Source organism: Trachypithecus francoisi, unplaced genomic scaffold, assembly GCF_009764315.1.
Source record: "Trachypithecus francoisi isolate TF-2019V2 unplaced genomic scaffold, Tfra_2.0 Lachesis_group0, whole genome shotgun sequence".
NCBI lineage: Eukaryota > Metazoa > Chordata > Mammalia > Primates > Cercopithecidae > Trachypithecus > Trachypithecus francoisi.
The window spans coordinates 164,510,561-164,523,388 of NW_022681453.1; the positions used below are offsets into that span (position 1 = coordinate 164,510,561).

At 35.9% G+C, this 12,828-nt stretch overlaps 2 protein-coding genes across 18 annotated transcripts in view; one reads left to right on the forward strand and one right to left on the reverse strand.

Moving 5' to 3' along the window:
- The window catches only part of BTD (biotinidase), a 116,394-nt gene extending 107,062 nt beyond the window's left edge, over positions 1-9,332 (forward strand). Inside the window, exon 4 of the mRNA XM_033212724.1 lies at positions 6,936-9,332. Coding sequence (XP_033068615.1) covers positions 6,936-6,962 — 27 coding nt within the window. The 3' untranslated portion in view covers positions 6,963-9,332. The remainder of the gene's footprint in view (positions 1-6,935) is intronic.
- The window catches only part of ANKRD28 (ankyrin repeat domain 28), a 205,281-nt gene that overhangs the window by 37,334 nt on the left and 155,119 nt on the right, over positions 1-12,828 (reverse strand). For 16 of the 17 annotated variants that reach the window (XR_004437345.1, XM_033212706.1, XM_033212714.1 and 13 more), the window contains 6 exons: positions 11,460-11,538; positions 10,086-10,200; positions 8,696-8,778; positions 7,774-7,837; positions 6,214-6,282; positions 4,466-4,606 (listed from right to left, as the gene is read on the reverse strand). Coding sequence is in view for 16 of the 17 variants with exons in the window: in XM_033212706.1 (XP_033068597.1) it covers positions 4,466-4,606; positions 6,214-6,282; positions 7,774-7,837; positions 8,696-8,778; positions 10,086-10,200; positions 11,460-11,538 (551 nt within the window). In the remaining variant the exon portion in view is untranslated. Of the gene's footprint in view, positions 1-4,465; positions 4,607-6,213; positions 6,283-7,773; positions 7,838-8,695; positions 8,779-10,081; positions 10,201-11,459; positions 11,539-12,828 lie in introns of those variants that run through there. The other variant, XM_033212717.1, reaches the window with a different exon arrangement.

The window sequence follows — 12,828 nt, forward strand, 5'->3', positions numbered from 1 at the left end:
GTTAAAAGCAGAATGCATTTCAAATTATTTAAATTTATCCTACTCTTACCCTACCACTAATGAACTCTACCACTTTGAGTTCTGATGCAAGTTCAGACTGATTCAAGTTCATGTGTCCCATGGCTGGTCAGAGCCCTGGGTAAGGACCACTCAGCCAGGAAAACAGATGTGGTATTGCCACTCCCAGAGGCCTTCCCTCCTCTCTACTCTTCCCATGGCATACAACAGTTCTTACCACCCCCCACAACCCCACCTTGGCCCAAAATATCAGTTTTAAAAAATACAACTAACCTTTATAAGAAGATTAGGATGTGTCAGAACTGCTCCAAGCAATTAATGTATACTAAACCATTTTAAACTCTACACAGTCATGACTGAGTTTCAACTATTATCTCCATTTCACAGATGAAATAGGCACAGAGAGGTTAAGTAATTTGCCAAAGGTACCACAATAAAAGGCAGAGCTAGTATCAAACATTGCTCTTACATACATACACACAATAAGCTTTACAAGGTTGTTGAATGTAAGTCACATACAAAAGGCAAATATATCTTCTATATACCAACACAAAAAAATTTTTAAACATTTTGGTAATAAAAAATATCAGATACACAGGAATAAATCTCAGCATTACAAAACCTCTACACACAAAAAAATGCATGATCCCATTTTTATGAAGCTTGGAAACAGACAAAAATAAATTGCCATTAGAAGTCAAAATGTAGCCCCATTTCCTAAGAGTGTTGCTATGGTCTAAATGTTTGTGTCTCCCCACACCCACTCACATGCTGAAATTCCAACCTCAAGGTGATATTATTAGGAGGTGGGGCCTTTAGGGGGTGATTAGGTCAAGAGGGCAGAGCCCTCCCTCATGAATGGGATTGTTGTCCTTAAAAATAAGGCCCAAAAGAGCTCTTTCACTCCTACCATGTGAGGATATGGCAAGAATATGCCCTCAAAGAGGAAGTGGGTCTTCTCCAGACACTGAATCTGCCAGTGCCTTAATATTCTTGACTTCCCAGCTTCCATAACTGTGAGAAATAAAATTTCTGTTGTTTACAAGCCACCCAGTTTTTGGTATTTTGTTATAGCAGTCCAAACACACTAAGAGAATTGTTACTGCGAAGTTATGATGTTTCTGAAACAAATATCTAAAATGTGGAAGAGGTTTTGGAACTGGGTAATGGATAGAAGATGGAAGAGTTATGAGGTGCAGGCTAGAGATAACCCATAAAATATTTTAAAAAATTATATATGATATAGAAAAGACTTTATAACATACACCAGGGCTTCAACTTTGATTAAGGCTGTGAGGAACAAAAAATGATCTACATGATCTACATACACATACAGCAATACAACTGTTGATGGTAGTTATCTCAGGAGAGCTGGTATGAGGGGAATTTCTTCCTTATAATCAGGAAAAACAGCCCTCCAGCTTCCCTTCTCTTATATACCTATGACACACAGGTGTGGAGAAGACCCCATGACATCCTGCTCTAAGATAACCCTATACGCCTTTGCAATAGGCAAATATATTTATTAATATTTCACATATTTAATATGTTTATTGTGATAGTAGCCATATATTTGTTTGCTGGATTCTTACATGATGTAAAATAAAGACACTTCAGAGGACTTGCTGAATGACCGTCTACCAAGAACGCAGGCATCAGGACAATGGGGGTGACTAGCAGAATGACTAGAATGAGTCAGGGAAGATTTCATGTATTTTTCCAATTATTTACTCAAAGTGAGGACGAAGGGATATAAGGGAGAGCAGAATTGTAATTACTGTATGTCAGTCCTAAACAGCAAAAAACCAATGTCAGATTGTTAAAAATTCCAAAGTACAAACAACAACTTTTCCTGGGGAGCTTTAAATTAGAAACTGTGATGCTGACAGGGGATTAGCTAAAAAACAAAACAAAACAAAACAAAACAAAAAAACAAACATTTAAAAAACAAATAAGCAAATATACATTACTGAATAATAGCAATTAGAAGCTCTGAGGAATCTGTCTCTTCTTTTAGAAAATATTTCATTCTTGCTTTGGCAAAATGAATGAATTATGGCTGATTCTCTTATTACTCAAGCTATTCCTGGGAATACAATTACAACTAGGTAAAATTATACCCAATTTAAGAAAAATATTTCTTACAATTTAAGGAAAAATAAATCCTTTAATGCCACTGTTTAAGCCTCCAAAACAATCACTTATTAAAAGGATGTCTCTGGTATCCCAGAAAAATTACCGTGGCTTATATTTTCCACAAGGCTCCCACAGAACAAATCATTGAATCAATAAATGATGACATTCGACAGGCTCTCTGGGATTTTGATACTTAATAAAGATAGGAAACAGAGGCTCCCATTAACAGTGTTAGATTATGCAGTCTCTTTTAGTTTTCCCAGCAACTCTAACAGGGAGGTTTCATTTTCCTTCTACGAATAAAGAATATTTTGGCTTAGCAATTACTTGCTCATGCTCAAATGGGTACACAGTATGGAGACTCCAAGATTTAAATTGGGTCTTTCTGATCCCAAGGCTCATGTTCTTTCCAGTATATCAAGCTGTTTAGTGTACACACTGAGGATTAAATATTTAAATAATAAAAGTCACTGCCTACTTGCTCAAAACAGTTTATATTCAGTGAGAAAACTAGTGATTTTAGTACTAGTACTCTTCTATAGGAAAAGTAGATTGGCTTACAATGAAACCACAGATCTCCAACACTATGGGTTGAATTATATGTTATTCCTTTATAGTTTTGTGTGTGTGTATCCAGGTTTAGTGCATTTGTCTAAGGGCAGAAGGATCAAAGTGTAATCTTTTTTGGGGGGAAGGAATGTGGGAGACAATCTCTCAGTGGAATCTTGATCATAACGAGCTGCACCCAATATCTAGTCTGTGAAAGTAGTGGTAAAGGACTACAGATGGTGATAAAAGGTATAACTTATTTTAAACAAATCTATACATCAAACCATGAAATTATAAAACTGATAAATTAGGGATAATCTACTTATCCAAGTTTACCAAAGATTTTTCTGATTTATAGTCTTTATCATAGATTTTATTTAAATAGCTGCTATCTAAAAACATACTTTATATTCTTGCAAATAAAGGACACATTACCATTGCCTTTAAGATTAGAATTTTAGGCTGGGCACAGTGGCTCACTCATGTAATCCCAGCTTTTTGGAAGGCCAAGGTGGGTGGATCACTTGAGGTCAGAAGTTTGAGACCAGCCTGGCCAACATGGTGAATCCGTCTCTACTAAAAATACAAAAATTAGCCAGGCATGGTGGTGGGCACCTGTAGTCCCAGCTACCTGGGAGGCTGAGGCAGGAGAATTGCTTGAACCTGGAAGGTGGAAGTTGCAGTGAGCTGCGATTGCACCACTGCATTTCAGCCCGGGTGACAAAGCGAGATTCCATCTCAACAAACAAACAAACAAACAACAAACAAACCAAGCCAAAAACAACAAAAAACCCCACAAAAACAAAAAAAAAACCCTAGAATTTCAGCCACAATCCAACACAAAAAAAGTTACTTATAAAAGTTGTTTTGAAATTAAAGAGTTTATACTAAATTAACATTTGTGAAGAATCGAATTATGCTTATTTTGAGGGCAAAAAGTAAATGTCAAAAACTGAATAATTCTATGTTATATGAACTACATTTTATAACATCTTTCCCCAGAAATCATTACTTATTTTTACTTTTCACTGACCCATACCATTGGGAATTACCAGACACTGAAAATCTTTTCTGTTTTCAATGAGTTTATTTTCTTCCAAGAAAAAAAAAATGCGTATCAAGATATTACAAATAGGTCTGGTAACTTCAGGTGAATATTATACTTATGAAAGTTTATGCATCTTTTATTCTTGTTTTCACTTATTCATTCTTGGCCAACATTTACTTATTCTGTCATCTAATTTACTTATTTAAGCAACATGTAGTACCTACTACGTGCCAGATTCTGCCAGTTCAATTACTACCTTTTGGACACCAATTTACAAGGGTTCCTTGCAAACCTGAACTGTCTACCTCTGAAGGATACCTGTATTCCAATGTCTACCCAGTCTTCTGATAACATTACTCATATACCTCCTCTCTCCCTTTCCCCATGATACAGTCATGGCTGTAGCCTCTGAGAAGTCAGGTGGAAAAAAACATAAAAGTGATATTAAGATGCTCTTTTGGCAGGCAGGACAAAAAGGGACCTTTATCTTTCTTCCACCAGATCAGCTAGTAAGGCCGGTGCTGAGAATAGGTAGTAATAACTATGATTTAGTAATAACTATGAAACCAATTTATTTCCCAAAATAGACGTAGGGCAAAGATAATCAACCAAAAATACAAAGAGGAAATACAAATTTGCAACAAAAACATCCCTGCGGAAGATGCCAGTTTATAGAAATAATTGATCCTCTACTCTCACTCATATGGTACTTACTTGCCATCTGTGTCTGATGTAGCTGCATAGTGCAGGGGTGTGCAGCCTCTTTCATCAAGGTCATTCACACTTGCTCCTGATCCCACAAGAGCAAACAGGCACTGGTAATTGCAGTTGGCAGCAGCATAGTGCAGTGGAGATCTTTTGTGCCCAAGTTAATACAAGGAAGATAAAAGCAAGAGACATAACTAGTAAACAAAAGCATAGCTGACTCTTACTCCTCCCAGTTACAAATACTGTATTTACAGTGAGACTTAGACTGCCATATACTAAGTCTTGTGGAGGGCTGGACATAAAGCTAGAAGAAGAAAGCAAGGTGGCAGAGAACCTTTAAGTATATGAAATAAGATGAAAATGCAGTTATTTCATCGCCTCCAGGCAGTAGCAGCAATCCCAGTCCCAGTCCTTTGAGTGACTTTCAAATAACCTTCATATTCTGCTCAGAAATGTGAAAACTTTCATTTTAAGAAAGTTTCCCCTACATTAATAAAAATGTTCCACAGTATGGAGGTAGCAACTTCTATCCATGTCTAGAAGAGGAACAAAGGGTAAGAGAAAAAATAGAAGAAACATTCAAAAAAATATAATTAACCCTGAATTACTTTCAATCCTCTAAACTCAAAATATTTTTCAGGAGCCCTCTCTGTTATTTGTAGTATAGAATGCCTGAAGTACTAACATTAATATAAACTGGATTAAAGTATAATTATAAACGCAAATTAGCTATAAAAATATTGCATTCCAAAGCCAAACAAAGTGATTTTTTTATTTTTGTGGATCATTAGTTCTTTCCATTAGGAGGCTTATGAGAGCAGTCTGTTCTTCAAAGTAATTATGGTTTCAAATAGTTTTTATTTTCTTCTATTCATTTCTGATTTCCTACCATGCATAGTTCTTTTTACTTCTCTTCTGCACTGGTTCTATCACATGCATTGACATATATTCACACATTTTCTTCTGACATACACTCTTCCCTCTCATACACCTTGCTATGTATAATTCTCAAACTGTTGACCCACATAGTTTTGCTTATACTGTCATCTCTTTCAAACCAATTCCAACTGCCTTCAATTCTTTCCCGTATGGTTCTAATGAACTCTGTGTCAATTCCTACTCTAAGTAACTTAACAGTAGTTTGAAATACTGCTACCACAAATTCTTAACAATGAGGCCTGCTGAATGACTACAAAGACTGTCCTTTCACAGCTGCCTTCCTGTTGTGAAATACTTAGTGGGATGTGTGGATATATGTGTGTGTGAGATTTATATAGAAAAGGAGAAAGAAAAATTATACGTATATATTTATAACCTATTTCCTCCCTCTTACTACTGCTCTGGAACAAGATATGGGCAGTAGAATCCCTCACAAAGAAACGACTTGAAGAAAGGAGAACTGTATCATTATTTTCTAGGTATTGTGAGTTTATTGAAAAAAACATAGGTTCTATGGCGCTTTACATTTCCACAGCCATAATTATTGGACGGAGAGGAGTGATAATCAAGTATAGAGGCATTTACAAGGCCAAGGCTGTGGTTGATAGGCTACGGCTGTGGTAGGAACTCAAGAAGAAAACTGTGGGTGAAAACGAGTATTTGGAAGTTACTGACTTTAGCTGGGACTCTCAATGAATCATGATCACAATGTACAAGATGCTAAATTGTTCAGTTAATTTTCAGAAGCCAGTTAGAAGGTCAATCAAGTTATTAAGTAAAAATAGGCTTCATAAAGAAACTATATCATACCCTACCTCCCAAATTTGTCCTTTTTATTAAAGTCTGCACCAGTATTCAGCAGAAGGTTTAGGCACTCCAAATTCCTATTGAGAGAAAACACAGTTAGAAAACTTAATTGACAGTGATTTTATAATGAAATTGTTAGGTTTAAAGAAGCATGAAAGCATGTTTTTATATGAAGATAAATGTGACAAAAATGACATGATTTACATTCTATGAAGAATAAAACATTAAAATTCATCTTATCTAGAATTTAGAAAGTTATATACTTACATATTGGCACACTGAGGAAATAACACACGATTCATGTTGTCATTGTTTAAAAGGAAGATCACATTTGCAAAAGACACTCTGAGGAGGCTTTAGGAAACAATATGCTTATAGGTTTTTTTTTTTTTTCTTGAGACAGAGCCTCACTCTATAGTTCAGGCTAGAGTCCAGAGGTGCAATCATAGCTAATGGCAGCCTTCAACTCCTGGACATAAGCGATCCTGCAAGCCTCAGCCTCCTAAGTAGTTAAGCTTACAGCTGTGAGCCATTGCATGAATCTGGTGGGCTTTCCCTTATCTTTTCCTATACTATGACTGTATCTTTAGTTAATATTGGAGGAAAAGATATAACTTAAGTATTTCTATAATTTAATTGTATAAACCTCAACATCAAATTACTACATTACAATGAAAACTGTAACTGCCAAGCAATCAGACACTCAAGTCTGTTGTCCCTCTCTCTCCAGGCAAGTTACAAGGAAGATAGGTTTTAACTGGAAGGTTCTCTGGTGACCTTGGAAGAACAAGGAAACCAGTCACATGCTCACAATCCATCTCTACAACTTAGACTGCGCTGGTGTACTCTTGGTTCAACGTACTTGTCCTCTGAAATCACTGAAAAATTTTAAGGAATTATCACTGAAAATAAAGTTTTTGCAAAATGTCCTTTTGAGAAATCATAAATTAAATGGCTTATCACAGATCTAAATTATCAGAAGCATTAGATAAGAAGCATGTTCCAGGGACCATGAGTTTTAGCTGAAGTTTGTTGCTCATATGAACCAACTGCCTAATTTTCCCTGGTGGTACTATTTAAAAACTTAGGCCAAAATCTTCCAATCTCAAACTTTCCTCTTCCTAGTAGAGGTAAGACACAGCACAAAATGAACATTTTTATCCAGAAAAAAAAAAAACACAACAAAATTTAAAACAAATCTACTTAAAGAGTACTTGTTTATTTAGAATATTCCCAGTATTTTGATGTTCTCATCTGAGAACATACTTTTTAAAGAAACAATTTTATTAGATTTTTTTCACTTATCCAGGAATTATGTTCTTTTATAGAAGGCAGTATTTCCTTTTGTAGGTTTATTCTCTCTCTCTCTGTCACTCATAACCTACAACTTGGCTGGAATAAGACGAAAAAACGTATTCTGCCACCCTGGACCTTTTCTCTCAAACAACTCCTGTTTTGTTTTCTGTTTTCTGGTAGCCCAGAATTAAAACAAGAGGAACAAAGATAAGAGAAAACCTGCCAAGACCAGCTATCTTTTTCTTAAAGAAATAAAAATACTATTAACATACCCTCCAGCTGCAGCTGCATGTAGACAAGTCCTGCCAAAATCATCTGGGGTATCTATATCAAATCCTACAAGAATGAATACATCTTATTTATAACAGACATATTATTTTACACTAAAGAATTATGTCATGAAATGTCAAGAATCACGTCCTCCCCTCTAATCCCAAACAAAACTATGGGTTCTGAAGTGCTAGGGTGCCTGTTTAAAAGCAATAGGATACAATGGAGAATTATTTAGCAATAAAAAGAAATAAAGTACTGATACTGATACATGAATAACCCTTGAGAACATTATATTAAGTGAAACAAGCCAGTCACAGAAGATCACATGTCAGGTGAGTCAATTTATAGGAACGGTTCAGAACAGGCAAATTTTATAGAGATGGAAAGTAGATTAGTGGTTGCCTAGGGCTGAGGGAAAAAAGAAATGGAGATTAACTGCTAATGGTCTTTCTTTAACAGGGGATGAAGAGGTTTTTTTGTATTTTTTTTGAGACAGAGTCTCACTCTGTCTCCTAGGCTGGTGTGCAATGGCGCAATCTCGGCTTACTGCAACCTCTGCCTCCTGGGTTCAAGCGATTCTCCTGCCTCAGCCTCCCAAGTATCTGGGATTACAGGTGCTCGCCACCATGCCCAGTTAATTTTCGTATTTTTTTTTAGTAGAGATGGGCTTTCACCATGTTGGCCAGGCTGGTCTTGAACTCCTGACCTCAAGTGATCTACCTGCCTCGGCCTCCCAAAGTGCTGGGATTACAGGCATGAGCCACCATGCCAAGCCTGAACCCAACATCTTCTAAAAGGGGTTATTAAATTATCCATACTGGACCCATCTGCATGTAATTTTTAAAAAGAAGGATAAAGAGACCATCTTAAAATTTGGCGGGTTTGAGGAGACATACAAAAGTCTGCAAAGGTTGCCCTTACCTGAAGAAAGAAGTTTTCTGCAGCAATCTGAAAAGCCGCTTAAGGCTGCCAAATGGAGGGGGAACATTCCATGTATGCCACGCCTAAAGTTAAAAGAACAGGACAGTATCTTCATTTTAATACAAGAAAAATACAATCAGTTAAATACATTACAAAAAGACCACTTAAGTGAAAGATAACTAAGAGTCAAAATGTCTAACACTTTGGAGAGTAATTTGGCTAAAGGTTGATGGTAGGCATAACTTATTACCCAGCTATTTCTCTCCAAAAGTCGGGTTTTCCACCTTCAGCACTACTGTCATTATGGACTTTGCTGCGGAAACGTGAGAAGTCATTGTCTGCATGCAGGCTTATAGGCTGTTCAGCAGCATCCCTGGGCTGTACCCAATGGATGGCATTAACATTAACACCTTCCTCCCCAAATTGTGACAACCAAAAATGTATCTAGACATTTGCTTAGAGAGTAAAATTCACTACCCTGTCACCCCACCTTTGAAACATTTCCATAATGCAGTATGTTCAAGAATATTTATTGCAGTAATTCTGTAATAGTGAAAAACTATAAGCAACTTGTATCTGCAAATAAGGAGAATGAATATACTGTGAAATCTTTATCTGATAATTCTATAAAATAAATAAACTAGAGCAACTTGTACAGATGTGGAAAAAGGCCCTAATTTGTATTTAGATGGCTAAATCAACAAGCTCACGTAATTTTTTTTGAAAAAGTTACAAAACAGATAGGTGCAGTACCACACCATTACAGAAAGTAGAAAAGATTTACAATTTGTTAATGAACACATGTAAATGTGATACAAAGAATGATAAACATAAATTTAAGTATAGTGTTTCTTGCAGAGCATTAACAGGAGGACTCATCTTTCAAACAAAATATTACAATGGGAACTTTAATATATAAAATAAATACAAGTAAACTGTTCTGACAAAAATGGGGGTGGGGGTAAGAAATCCTTTGTAGGATTCCAAGGAATCCCTGAACTTGGCACAGCACAGCCTGAAAACTATTATCTACAGATGGTATTTGGATGAAAAAAAAGCATTTGGCACATACAGCTTTCCAGGACTTTTAAGTACATCTAGGTTAAAAATAAAGAGATCACAAAAACTAACAGCTCTGATCAAAACTGCATTATTACTCAAAGTGAGAAAGAACTGGGTCTGTAAGACACATAAAAATACACAGGCTTACCAAATGAAATTGTATTTAAACATTTTAACCTACCACTTTGTCAATACAAAAGAAAGTTCAAGAAATTAATACAATATTGAGGATAAAATCCACATTTCCACCTGAAATATCTAGAAAACTGCAGTTCACTTCCCTTTATGCTTGCCTGCGTCAGTTATCAACACCTCAGCAAGTACTTACTTTGCCGTGTCAGCACCACTTGTAATAAGAGTGTTGATCAGCAGCTCATGGCCATACCGTGCAGCTATGTGCAGAGGAGTATTTCCATTCTTATCCTCACAGTCGATTATAGCTCCTGCAATACAGGACTTACTGTCAGACACTGGACCATATAAAGATCAAATCAAATCTACTACATGAAAAGTAACAAAAAATGCTATTCACATACAAACTAATAGACATAGCAATTTTAACTAGATTTCATTCATAGCTCATTTATCAGGCCAGGCAATGGATTTACAGCTTTTATACTTAAAGCAATTGTGTGAATTAAGTATAAGATTTCAGTAGATTTTTAAACTGACAAGAGGGTTCTGGGGTCCAATAACTCTGGAAACTACTGCATTAAAACAAAATTAAACACGTTTCTTTAGAGCAATACTTCAGAGCTTTAATGTGCATACTCTTTGTCATCAAGACTACATGCAATGCTTCAAAAAGTATTGGATCATGAACCTATTTCAACTTTTCCCCTGCAAGACCACAGCACCTACTATCTTTTTTTTTTTTTTTTTTGAGACGGAGTCTCACTCTGTCGCCTGGGCTGGAGTGCAGTGGCCGGATCTCAGCTCACTGCAAGCTCCGCCTCCCGAGTTCATGCCATTCTCCTGCCTCAGCCTCCGGAGTAGCTGGGACTACAGGCGCCCGCCACGGCGCCCAGCTAGTTTTTTGTATTTTTTTAGTAGAGACGGGGTTTCACCGTATTAGCCAGGATGGTCTCGATCTCCTGACCTCGTGATCCGCCCGTCTCGGCCTCCCAAAGTGCTGGGATTACAGGCTTGAGCCACCGCGCCCGGCCGCACCTACTATCTTGAGGATAAGTTTCTTGGAATATGCCTTGGAAAACACTGATTTAAAGTAATATACCTAAAAGTTCTTTTGATTTAAAAGTTTAGCTTGCCTGATATTGATTTAAACACAAAAGAATACAAACTCAGGAAATTACAATCCTGAAAACAGTCGCAGATACTCAACAGGGGAAAATGATAAATGTATAATGTATACACAGAGTACACACATTAATATATAATACAAATTATGGTAGAAAGTAATTTTCTATTTAGCAATACTGAAAAAAGCTAATACTAACTGCTGAAGAAATAAAATAATTCGGGGAACCAAAACAAAAAACCAAAAGTACAAAAGGTACAGCTACATGGTATTTTATACTCTTTAATATTTTATTTTCATGAGCTCTGAAATCATATATTAAAAATACACAAACTGCGATGACAATTTCTCAATACCATTCATTTGGTGGATGTTTTTACTACATTTAAGAAAAAAAACAAAAAACAAAAAACAAAACAAAAAAAAAACAGAAATACTTTTTACCACTCTGGATAATGGTTTGTGATCGGGAGAATCTACCGTGGAGAGCAGTCATGTGTAGTGGGGTTTTCCCATCTTTACTCTGGGAGAAAAAAAAAAAATTACTCACTCTACTATATCCATAATATGTAATCCTTAGTTTTACTTTGAATACCCTCTTGCATCTTTATTTTTATAACTATTATACAAGAATTAAGTTTAACTGAGGCCTATGGAGGTAAAACAGCTGTTTAAAATTAGGAATTAATTTTTTTAGCATGTGTATCATAAAACACAAATATACAAAAATTCCACGCTTACAGTATAAAAATTGGGAGTGGGACAGTAAGGATGTGTCTCCCAAGTTTCAGATTCAATATTTCACATTGCTCCAACATTTCCATTCTAAGAAATTCCGAATCCCTCCTCGACCAAGTAAAAGTGAGTATTAGAATTAACTTTGTGAATTTGTGTGGATACATTAAAAAAAAAAAAACAAATAATTTCAGCCACTATAATTAAAACACTTCATGTATTTGTTTATAGTTATATGTACTAAATATTTTCTCAAATCACTTAAAATAACTCAGACTGGCTGCACACATATATATTTCATGTAGAAGTTCTAAAGGAGTTCCAAATATGAACAAAAACAATCCCTGATTTAGGTTATCTTTTCTTCTGATTAGGTGGTGTCTTTTCTTTTCTAAAATATTTCAGTTAACCAAAACATACATGTTACCAATGCAAAAGAAATAAACTACTTAGCAGCTTCCTAAACTCACAGCAACATTCAGCATGACTTCTGTGTAGGTACTAAAATGGAAATGTCACAAGTATCCTAAGTTTATGCTAACACAGTACAACGCAGATATTCTTTAAAAATCCTCATGTCATTATAATAATAATTAGAACATCCTAAGTATCTACTTAAGTGTTTGATTCCATAATATGAATTTTTCAAGTAAACAAGCCATCCGATTGGCAAGCAATTTTAGAGAAGTTCTAATCTTTTGGAGGCAGTATGAGAAAGGAAGGAAAAGAGAGAGGATGCATGCATGCACAGGTTCTGGAGTCCGAATAACCTAAGCGTGAATCCCAGATCTCCTACTTACCACCAGCAAGATTTTGGACAAGTTGCCTAACTTCTTTGTGCCTTCACTTCCTCAACTGAAAATGAGGATAATACCATCTACATCTCATTGGTCTACTGTACAGAGTAAATACAATAATCTTTGTAAAACACTCAGAAGCACATTAGGGCTTCTCAGGATATATTTGTTTTATCATTATTTTTTAATGTATCAATTGTTATTCGTTCAACCAGAAAAAAAAAGTGGGGGCAAAAAAGCATCTTGGCAGAAAGGATTCTGTTTTTCCAAAATGTTCCAGA